Here is a 10987-nt window from a genome sequence, read left to right on the forward strand (position 1 = left end):
AGGTTGGTCTCAAACTCCTGGCTTAATATGATCCGCCCTCCTCAGCCTCCCAAAGTACTGGGATTACAGGTGTGAGCTGTGGCACCTGGCCTTTCTATTTATGCTATTCAATTGATGTCCTGAAATATGGACTGTGCCTCCCATTTTATGAAGGAGGAAACTGAGTCCAGCAAATGAGGCTGTCATGGAGGTGGCTTTGAACTTGCCTCAGCGCAGGAGGCTCAAGAGCTGTCTGTCTTCTCTCAGAGCATGATGTGGTGTGGACAGGAGGGAGGCCCACAGAAGCATGACCTCTGATTGCCATTGTCACCTGGGCCCGCTCTCTAAAGTCCCTGCCAAGGGGCGTGGGGAGGTGGCCAGGGGAGGGCCCTGCTCCAGGCAGCCTCCCCTCCCCGGGCCCACAGAGCTGAGCAGAGGGACAGAGGGACAGAACCCCTAGAAATGTCCCTCCTCAGACACAGGCTCCAGGCCCTGCCCTTGCTGTGCCTCTGCGTGCTGGTCCTGGCCTGCATTGGGGGTGAGAAGAAGAGGGTGGAGGGATGTGGGGCCCACATCCTGGTGGGTATGAGTGTGGCTGTGTGTCCTGTGGCTTTGCAGCTATGTGAGACATGAGTGCCCAGCGTGTATGTATTTCATAGCATTCGTATGTCGGGGAGTGTGTCAGTGGCTGAGCATGAAGTGTGAATGTAACATTGGTACACACAGATCATCTGCATGTGTGTGTATGTGCATGTGTTTGTGTGTGTGTGTGTGTGTGTGTGTGTGTGTGTGTGCATGCAAGTGGGAGTATGCAGTCATGGTAAAAGTGCATCCCTGGCCGGGCGCAGTGGCTCACACCTGTAATCCCAGCACTTTGGGAGGCAGAGGTGGATGAATCACAAGGTCAAGAGTTTGAGACCAGCCTAACCAACCTGGTGAAACCCTATCTCTACTAAAAATACAAAACTTAGCCGGGCATGGTGGCAGGCACCTGTAATTCCAGCTTCTGGGGATGCTGAGGCAGGAGAATTGTCTGAACCTGGGAGGTGGAGGTTGCAGTGAGCTGAGACCATGCCACTGCATTCCAGCCTGGGCAACAGAGCAGGACTCCATCTCAAAAAAAAAAGGTTCATGTCTGTGATTGTGCATGCATATGTTTGTGTGAACCTCTCTGTGGGGTATGTGTGTGCAAAATATTGAGCGTGTGGATGCATGTGAGGGATCTGTGAGTACATGCTGGTGTATACATCTGCGTTTTGCATATGCATTTTTTTTTGAGACAGAGTTTTACTCTTTTTTTTTTTTGACACGGAGTTTCGCTCTTGTTACCCAGGCTGGAGTGCAATGGTGCGATCTCGGCTCACCGCAACCTCCGCCTCCTGGGTTCAGGCAACTCTCCTGCCTCAGCCTCCCGAGTAGCTGGGATTACAGGCATGCGCCACCAGGCCAGGCTAATTTTGTATTTTTAGTAGAGACTGGGTTTCTCCATGGTTGGTCAGACTGGTCTCGAACTCCCGACCTCAGGTGATCCATCTGCCTTGGCCTCCCAAAGTGTTGGGATTCCAGGTATGAGCCACTGCACTGGCTTTTTCTTTTTTTTTTTTGAGACAGAGTCTTGCTCTGGTTACCCAGGCTGGGGTGCAATGGCGCGATCTCGGCTCACCGCAACCTCCGCCTCCTGGGTTCAGGCAGTTCTCCTGCCTCAGCCTCCTGAGCTGGGATTACAGGCACGCACCACCATGCCCAGCTAATTTTTTTTTGTATTTTTAGTAGAGACGGGGTTTCACCTTGTTGACCAGGATGGTCTCGATCTCTTGACCTCGTGATCCACCCTCCTCGGCCTCCCAAAGTGCTGGGATTACAGGCTTGAGCCACCTCGCCCGGCCCGGCTTTTTCTTTTTTTGGAGCCAGAGTCTCACTCTGTTTCCCAGGCTGGAGGGCAGTGGTGCGATCTTGGCTCACTGCACCATCGACCTTCTGGGTTCAAGCAATTCTCCTGCCTCAGCCTTCAGAGTACCTAGGACTACAGGCGCATGCCACCACACCTGGCTAATTTTTTATATTTTTGGTAGAGACAGGTTTTGCCATGTTGCCCAGGCTGGTCTTGAACTCCTGACCTCAGGTGATCCACTCGCCTTGGTCTCCCAAAGTACTGGGGTTACAGGCATGAGCCACCACACCCAGCTGGCATTTAAATTTTTAATATGTATGTAGCGTCTACAATGTACAAGGCACGATTCTATGTGCATCGTATGTATTAACTCTCAAATCTCACAATAACCCTGAGGTAGGTATTATCCCATTCTACAGAAGAAGAAACTGAGTCGTGGAGAGAGAGGTTGAGTCACTGGCCGAGGCACATAGCCGGTCACAGTGGCCTCCGCGTGACGGCTGATCTCTGTAGGCGAGGCTTTGTCCACATGCATGGGTAGAAGGTCTGGCCTGAAAAGAGGAACTGACAGCAAGGCTAAGCCAGTGTCCACCCCTGGGCGCAGAAAGTCACCTCCTGCTCTCCCTCCACTGTCCATAGAGGTAGCTCAGACAGGGTGGGGGTCACAGCAGAACTAAGGGGGAAGGAGGTGTTCCTGGGCAGCAAGATCAGGTGGTGAAGGGATGCATCAGAGGATGGCAGTTAGAGAGGGGATTAGAGGGAAACCGCAGGCAGACAGTGACAAGAGGGGCTGCTGACACACGGCAAAGAGATGGCCCGGCTGGGCGCAGTGGCTCACGCCTGTAATCCCAGCGCTTTGGGAGGCCAAGGTGGGCAGATCACTTGAGATCAGGAGTTCAAGACCAGCTTGGCTAACATATTGAAACCCTATCTCTACTAAAAATATAAAAATTAGCCGGGCATGATGGCAGGTACCTGTAATCCCAGCTACTCAGGAGGCTGAAGCAGGAAAATTGCCTGAATCTGGGAGGTGGAGGTTGCAGTGAGCCGAGAACTGCCCTTGACCCTGGACAACAGAGCCAGAGACTCCGTGTCAAAAAAAAAAAGAGAGAGAGAGAGAGATGGCTGATAGTTAAAGAGGAATAGGAGGTTAGGGGACATATAAGGGTAAAGGCAGGAGGCAAGAGGACTGGCAGGGGGCTGCCCCTGTGCCACCAAGAGTAATGGATGAGCATGGAGGGAAAGGGAGGAGGGGGGGATTCCAGGGTCCCAGCCCACCCCAGTTGCCTTCTGGTTCCAACCTAGCATGCCAGTCAGAAGCTGATGAAGGCACCCCAAGCCCCTCACCAGAGCAAAAGACGACTCACTGGAACCTGGTGCAGAGCAGGATGAAGGAGCTCCTGGAGCCAGCGGTGACCAGGACCAGAGACAGGTGGCAGTGGCTCTGGTGAGTGTGTGCTGGGCTGGGCTGCGGGAGGGGACGACTGGGTCTCAGGTGGGGGCTGGGGCCCGTACCTCTGGGTCTGAGGGAGGAGGGGTTGGGGGCCTGTATCTCTGGGTCTGAGGGAGGAGGGGCTGGGGACCCGTACCTCTGGGTCTGAGGGATGAGGGGGCTGGGGGCCTGTATCTCTGGGTCTGAGGGAGGAGGGGTTGGGGGCCTGGATCCCCAGGTCTGAGGGACGAGGGGGCTGGGGGCCTGGACTCCTGGGTCTGAGGGAGGAGGGGGCTGGGGGCCTGGATTCCTGGGTCTGAGGGAGGAGGGGCTGGGGGCCTGGACTCCTGGGTCTGAGGGAGGAGGGGCTGGGGGCCTGGACACCTGGGTCTGAGGGACAAGGGGGCTGGGGGCCTGTACCTCTGGGTCTGAGGGAGGAGGGACTGGGGGCCTGGATCCCCAGGTCTGAGGGAGGAGGGGGCTGGGGGCCTGTACCTCTGGGTCTGAGGGAGGAGGGGCTGGGGGCCTGGATCCCCAAGTCTGAGGGAGGAGGGGCTGGGGGCCTGTACCTCTGGGTCTGAGGGAGGAGGGACTGGGGGCCTGGACTCCTGGGTCTGAGGGAGGAGGGGCTGGGGGCCTGTACCTCTGGGTCTGAGGGAGGAGGGACTGGGGGCCTGTACCTCTGGGTCTGAGAGAGGAGGGGCTGGGGGCCTGGATCCCCAAGTCTGAGGGAGGAGGGACTGGGGGCCTGTACCTCTGGGTCTGAGAGAGGAGGGGCTGGGGGCCTGGACTCCTGGGTCTGAGGGAGGAGGGGCTAGGGTCTAAATCCCTGGGTCTGAGGGAGGAGGAAAGGGTAGGAGTGGGCCTGTACCTCTGGGTCTGAGAGAGGAGGGGCTGGGGGCCTGGACTCCTGGGTCTGAGGGAGGAGGGGCTGGGGTCTAAATCCCTGGGTCTGAGGGAGGAGGAAAGGGTAGGAGTGGGGCTGTGACCTCTGGGTCCGGGAGGAGTGGAAGGTTGGGTTAGATGTGAGAGCAGGAATTCCTGGATCAGAGAGAGAATGTGATCAACGGGGCACAGAACAGCTGCGGATCGCTGGGGTCTGCACTGTGAAGTCCTCTCTGCCACAGGAGCCTCAGCGGCCTCCGGGGCTTCATGCAAACCTACTATGAAGACCACTTGAGGGACCTGGGTCCTCGCACCAAGACCTGGCTCCTGGAATCCAAAGACAGCCTCTTGAACAAGACCTACAGCCTGTGCCCCAGGCTTCTCTGTGCGGACGAGAACTAGGATTAAAATGTCCATAAAACCCAGCGTGGTTGTGGTGTGTACCTGTAGTCCAGCTACTCAGGAGGCTTAGGCAGGAGGATGGCTTGAGCCCAGGAGCTCTAGACCAGCCTGGGCAACACAGCAAGATCTCTTGGGGGGACAAAAGAAAAAATTAAGTTCATACTTCTCCAATAAACACAGTCTTACCTGTGCCCCTGTCTGGCTCCTTCCCCAGAGTGGCTAGGAATAACCCCACCCCACGCCCTCCAAGGAATTAACGAGTAGAAGAGGTGACACCTGACGTGGGAGGGAGATTTGGGGGGTAGGCAAGGGTGTCAACGGATAACACCCCATTGCGGGCTTGCGGAGGGTGGGGAACTTGGAGGCGAGTCAGTTTCAGGAGAGTGAGGGCAGGGTTAGCAGATTTCCACCATGGCTCTCACTGAGAGCTTTGCCTTCGTTTCCCACAAGATCTGACTCCATTCCCGATGGGCACCCAGCACCTCCAACCCCTCCACAGCCACCAGCCCAGCCTCTGTCAGGGGCGAATTCTTAGCGTGAAGGTTCCCTGTGGCTTGATCTTGGCAGACGTCATTGCCCTTTTTGCCCCTATCCACCCCCTCGGTGGTGGTTCTGTTGGCCAGGACTTTGGCCTAGACCACGGATGGGGGTGGTGGCTGTGGAGCGGAGGTGGGTCTCAACAGCTATAAAGCCTCTCTGTGCCCGTTCAGAGCCGGTGAGGACAGCCTGCCAGAATCTGGTAAGAGAAGGACCCGGGGTGTGGGGGGCAGGGAGGGCATCAGCAGGGAGGGGGTAAAGATCGATAAAGCAGGAATTGTAAGAGGCACAATGTCAGAAGCCTGTGTTGGAATCATGATTTGTGTGTGTGTGTGTGTGTCAGAGAGACAGTGAGGGAGTCTTGCTATGTTGCCTAGGCTAGACTCAAACTCCAGGGCTCAAGCAATCCTCCTGCCTCAGCCTCCCCATTAGCTGGGACTACGGTGCACCAGCACACCCTGCAAATCACAGAATTTAGAATCGTAGCCTATTTGAGTTTGTGCCTGGAGTCGGGGTAGCTGAGGTGGAGAAGATCCCTTGAGCCCAGAAGTTTGAAGCTGCAGTGAGCTATGGTCTCGCCACCGTGTTCCAGCCTGGGTGATGGAGAAGCCCAGTTTCTAAAAGAGAAAAAGGGTCAGATTCAGTGGCTCACATCTGTAATCCCAGCTACTCGGGAGGCTGAGGCAGAATAATTGCTTGAACGCAGGAGGTGGAGGTTGCATTGAGCCCAGATCACACCACTGCACTCCAGCCTGGGTGACAGAGCAAGACTATCTCAAAAAAAAATTTTTTTTTCAAAAACTAAAAAAAGAGTTGTAGACCGGGTACGGTGGCTCATGCCTGTAATCCAAACACTTTGGGACGCCAAGGTGGACGGATCACTTGAGGTCAGGAGTTTGAGATCAGCCAGCCAACGTGAAGAAACCCTGTCCCTACTAAAAATACAAACATTAGCCAGGCATGGTGGAGCATGCTTGTAATCCCAGCTACGCAGGAGGCTGAAGCAGGAGAATTGCTTGAAACCGGAAAACAGAGGTTGCAGTGAGCCAAAATCGCACCACTGCACTCCAGCCTGGGTGACAGGCTGGAAAAAAAACTGTAGACCTTTTGCTTATTCTCTGGGGCTCAGGTCTCAACGTCTTTCTGCTGTAGCTTCCTCATCTCCTCTGTGTGGATGACGATATTGTGCCGTGCGGGTGTTTGTCATCGCCAAGAGTGGGTAGGTGAGGACTCAATGAGCAGGTCCAGGGAGATGAGGTCTGACACAGGGCAGAGCCCAAAGGAAACCTGTCTGATCTACTGTTGTGATATAGCTGGCCTAGAATTAGAACCAGTACAATGCCATTTTAAAATGGGAAAACTGTTTCCATTCTCACAATGACTGCTAGCCATGGCTTCTGTAAACTACTAAGATTACCTTGCAAAATGCAAAGAGAGGACAAGCTGCAGACTTTCTCTTATCTGTAACTGCCAGAATTGCTGGCCTTTGTTTACCAAAGTAAGCACCCCCAGATAATCCCATCCTGGCGCCAAGGATGGAAAATCTGTGGCCTCACACCTGCCCAAATAATGTATAAACTAATGTTTACCTTGACCCCTGTAAACCACTTAGGTGGCAATCGGAATGACAAAAGTCCCCTGGCCCTTGGAATGTCTGGAGCCCCCTCACCCTCTTCTCAGCCTAGGAGGTGATTGACAGCTTTCATTCCCATCTCCACTCCTCACCCCGACTCCCAAGGTGGTTTTGCGGGTATAAAAAGGTCTTGTCACTCTTCTTTCTCTGCCATGTGTTGGAGAGACGTGAGTCCTCCATGGTCGCCGGCAATAAACCCTGCAATTTGGCATCCTTTTGTTCTGGTGTTGACTTTCTGTGCTCAGTTCAGTGCAACACTGTGAGTCCTCAACGGCGTGTGCAGAGCACCTCGCTGCACTGACTCAGCCTTACCAACAGGCAGGGCCTTTGCTGGGTTCCCCCCTGGGCCCAGAACCGTTTAGGTGCTCAAGAAAGCCTTCCAGGCTGGCCTCGGTGGCTCACGCCTATACTCTCAGCACTTTGGGGAGGCCGAGATGGGAGGATTGCCTGAGCCCAGGACTTCCAGCCCAGCCTGGGCAACGAAGAAAATATCCCATCTCTACAAAAGAATAAAAGTTAGCTGGGCGTGGTGGCACATGCCGATGCCACTTGGATCATCTGAGTCTAGGAGGTCGAGGCTGCATTGAGCTGTGATTGTACCAATGCACTTAAGTATGGGCCACAGAGTGAGACCCTGTCTCAAAACAAAAATCAAAACAGGCTAGTGCAGTGGCTCACACCTGTAATCCCGGCTACGTGGGAGCCTGAGGCGGGAGAATTGCTTGAACCTGGGAGGTGGAGGTTGCAGTGAGCCAAGATCACACCACTGCACTCCAGCCTGAGCAACAGAGCAAGATTCAGTCTCAAAAAAAAAAAAAAAATTGCAATGTTAACATCAGGAGTAGAATCACGGAATGTTGGAAAGTGAGGCCCAAGAAGGGGGCCGAGTCCAAGTCCAGGCGTGAGGAAGCTGCCCGGACATGGAGCGAACGAGGAGCAGGATTCAGTGCCCCCGCCAGGCTGCCTCCAGTTGGCCTGCCGTATGACGCCCCCCCCATGTGGCAGGTCTCCTGACACCATGGGCACTCGATTCCTCCTGGCTCTGTTTCTCGTCCTCCTGGTACTGGGATTCGGTGAGTGTGGGCTTCAGCAGAGGGAGGTTCGGGAATGAATTCCAGGTCTTCCCAACCCAGGCGCTTCCTACCCCCGCCTCTGCCCTCTCCTCTCCTTCCTACCTCCTTTTCCTCTGCTGCAGCCCACACACTCCCCTGACACACTCTCCCCCCGCAGAGGTCCAGGGGGCCTATCTGCCCCAGCAGGAAGAGTCGGCCAGCCCGGCCTTGCTTACCCAGATGCAGGAATCACTCTCCAGTTACTGGGACTCAGCAAAGGCAGCTGCCTCCAGCCTGTACCAGAAGACATACCTGCACACTGTAGACGAGAAACTCAGGTAGTCCCTGCGCCTGGGGAGCTGCAGTCTGGCACACACCACCTACTGCACCCAGGAGCCAGGGGTCCCCGCCCCAGCGCCTCCTCCCTCAGACCCAGGGGTCCGGGCCCCAGCGCCTCCTCCCTCAGACCCAGGGGTCCAGGCCTCAGCCCCTCCTCCCTTAGACCCAGGCCCCTGCCCCTCTTCCCTCAAACCCAGAGAGCCAGGCCTCAGGCCCTCCTCCTTCAGACCCAGGGCCCCTTGCCCATCCTCCCTCACACCCAGAAATCCAGGCCTCAGTCCCTCCTTCCTCAGACCCAGGGCCCCCACCCCTCCTCCCTCACACCCAGGATTCCAGGCCCCAGCCCCTCCTCCTCCCTCAGACTCTGGAGTCCAGGGCCCCAGCCCCTCCTCCTCCCTCACACCCAGGAGTCCAGGCCCCCAGCCCCTCCTCCTCCCTCACACCCAGGAGTCCAGGTCCCCCGCCCCTCCTTCCTCTAACCCTCTGTCCTTTCTCCCCAGGGACATGTACAGCAAAAGCACAGCAGCTGTGAGCACTTATGCAGGCATTCTCACTGACCAGCTTCTTTCTATGCTGAAGGGAGAGGAGTGACGGCTATATTCCCAGTCTGTGGGTGAGGGGAGAGTCCCCGCTCCCCTGGACCCCCAGGTTCAGACCGAGGCCCCATTCCCAGCAGCTCTTGCGTCACGCTCCCGCCTCTAGCCTGAATTCTTCTCAATAAAAAACAATTCAAGTTCCTTATGGATGTCACTGCTTTTCTGAGGACTCAGGGGCCAGGATGGAGGGGCTGACTCAATCTAGCCAGCATTTAATGAGCACCTACTGTATGTATGGAGCCCTAACCCAATCCATGGGAATAAAGGAGTGAATAGTAACAATAAATAATCATAAGAGCAATTAGAGATTACTCTTTTATTTTGATACAGAATCTCACTGTCACAAAGGCTGGAGTGCAGTGGCACAATCTCAGTTTACTGCAACCTCAGCCTCCTGGGTTCAAGTGATTCTCCTGCCTCAGTCTCCTGAGTAGCTGGTATTACAGGCACACACCACCATACCTGGCTAATTTTTGTATTTTTAGTAGAGATGGGGTTTCACTATGTTGGCCAGGCTGGTCTCAAACTCCTGACCTCATGATTCACCCACCTCAGCCTCCCAAAGTGCTGGGATTACAGGCATGAGCCACTGCACCTGGCCTAGAGACTACTCTTTATTGAAGTCTGGCTTTCTCTCTTTGAGACAGGGTCTTACTCTGTCACCCAGGCTGGACTGCAGTGGCGCAATCTCAGCTCAATGCACCCTCCACCTCCCAGGCTCCAGCAATTCTCTTGTGCCTCAGCCTCTGGAGTAGCTGGGATTACAGGCATGTGTCACTATGCCTGGCTAACGTTTGTATTTTTAATAGAGACAGGGTTTTGCCATGTTGGCCAGGCTGGTCTCAAACTCTGACCTCAAGTGATCCAGTCACCTCAGCCTCCCAAAGTACTGGGATTACAGGCATGAACCACCGCACCAGGCCAAAATTCGGCTTTCTCATCTGTAAAATGACCAATCATAGATACAGATAGTCCACAGTGGCTTCTGTCAGGGTCCAGCTGTTAATGGTGGATGGTTCCAGGTTCTTGGTGTCACGAACAAAGAACTGGAGAAAATGAAAAAGCAAAGGAAGGGAGAAGGTTCGATTATTTTTTCTTTTTTTCCTTGCTATTAAAGCAATTAATTCAATAATTTTTCTTTGTCTTAATTTTTTTTCCTTTAAAATGCAGCAGGAGCCAGGCTCGGTGTCATGTGCCTGTAGTCACAGCTACTCGGGAGGCTGAGGTGGGAAGATTGCTTGAGCCCAGGAGTTCTAGGCTGTAGTGCGCTTTGCTGATCTGGTGTCTGCAGTAAGTTTGGCATCAATATGGTGACCTCCTGGGAGCAGGGGACCACCGGGTTGCCTAAGGATGGGTGAATAGGCTCAGGTCGGAAACGGAGCAGGTCAAAACTCCCGTGCTGATCAGTAGTGGGATCACACCTGTGAATAGCCACTGCACTCCAGCCTGGGCAATATAGTGAGACCCTGTCTCTAAAAAAACAAAAAAAAAATGCAGCAGGAGGAATGATGGGATTTATTGAAAATCAAAGTATAGGCCGGGCGCCGTGACTCACACCTATAATCCCAGGACCTTGGGAGGCCGAGGCGGGCAGATCAAGAGGTCAGGAGATCGAGACCAGCCAGGCCAACATGGTGAAACCCCATGACTACTAAAAATACAAAAAATTAGCCAGGCATAGTGGCATGTGCCTATAGTCCCGGCTACTCGGGAGGCTGAAGCAGGAGAATTGTTTGAACCCAGGAGGTGGAGGTTGTGGTGAGCCGAGATCTCGCCACAGCACTCCGCCTGGGAGACAGATTGAGACTCTGTCTCTAAAGAAAAAAAAGAGGGCCAGGCGCGGTGGCTCACGCCTGCCTATAATCCCAGCACTTTGGGAGGCCGAGGCGGGTGGATCACGAGGTCAAGAGATCGAGACCATCCCGGCCAACATGGTGAAACCCCGTCTCTACTAAAAATACAAAAATTAGCTGGGCGTGGTGGTCCCAGCTGCGCCTGTAGTCCCAGCTACTTGGGAGGCTGAGGTAGGAGAATTGCTTGAACCCAGAAGGTGGAGGTTGCGGTGAGCCGAGAACGTGCCATTGCACTCCAGTCTGGGTAACAATAGCAAAACTCTGTCACAAAAAAAAAAAAAAAAAAAAGAATGAAAGAAAACGAAAGCACACTCCATAATGTGGGAGCCGGCCGGAGCATAGCAGTTCAAAAGCCCTGTTACAGAGTTTTTCGGAGCTTAAATTCCCC

At 54.5% G+C, this 10987-nt stretch overlaps 2 protein-coding genes across 8 annotated transcripts; both read left to right on the forward strand.

Moving 5' to 3' along the window:
• The first annotated feature begins 402 nt into the window (after positions 1 to 402).
• APOC4 (apolipoprotein C4) lies at positions 403 to 4612 on the forward strand. Of its 3 annotated transcripts, none has more exons than XM_035285091.3 (3): positions 403 to 517; positions 3176 to 3317; positions 4430 to 4612. In XM_035285091.3, exons 1-3 carry the CDS (start codon positions 442 to 444, stop codon positions 4587 to 4589), a joined length of 378 nt encoding a protein of 125 aa, XP_035140982.1. In that variant the 5' UTR covers positions 403 to 441; the 3' UTR covers positions 4590 to 4612. The 3 variants fall into 3 exon arrangements, with proteins under 3 accessions (XP_035140982.1, XP_035140983.1, XP_078216239.1); XM_035285092.3 differs by lacking the exon at positions 403 to 517 and adding an exon at positions 2580 to 2739; XM_078360113.1 differs by lacking the exon at positions 403 to 517 and having other exon boundaries at positions 2979 to 3317.
• A 688-nt stretch (positions 4613 to 5300) lies between these two features.
• APOC2 (apolipoprotein C2) lies at positions 5301 to 8887 on the forward strand. 5 transcript variants are annotated; one of them, XM_078360116.1, is made up of 5 exons: positions 5301 to 5328; positions 6739 to 6876; positions 7765 to 7832; positions 7990 to 8149; positions 8651 to 8887. In XM_078360116.1, the coding sequence occupies exons 3-5, from the start codon at positions 7778 to 7780 to the stop codon at positions 8739 to 8741; spliced, it is 306 nt and encodes a 101-aa protein (XP_078216242.1). In that variant the 5' UTR covers positions 5301 to 5328; positions 6739 to 6876; positions 7765 to 7777; the 3' UTR covers positions 8742 to 8887. The 5 variants fall into 5 exon arrangements, with proteins under 5 accessions (XP_078216242.1, XP_078216241.1, XP_054106040.1 ...); XM_078360115.1 differs by having other exon boundaries at positions 6739 to 6814; positions 7599 to 7832; XM_054250065.2 differs by having other exon boundaries at positions 6739 to 6814.
• The last annotated feature ends 2100 nt before the right edge of the window (positions 8888 to 10987 follow it).

Source organism: Callithrix jacchus, chromosome 22 (genome assembly GCF_049354715.1).
Source record: "Callithrix jacchus isolate 240 chromosome 22, calJac240_pri, whole genome shotgun sequence".
Classification (NCBI taxonomy): domain Eukaryota; kingdom Metazoa; phylum Chordata; class Mammalia; order Primates; family Cebidae; genus Callithrix; species Callithrix jacchus.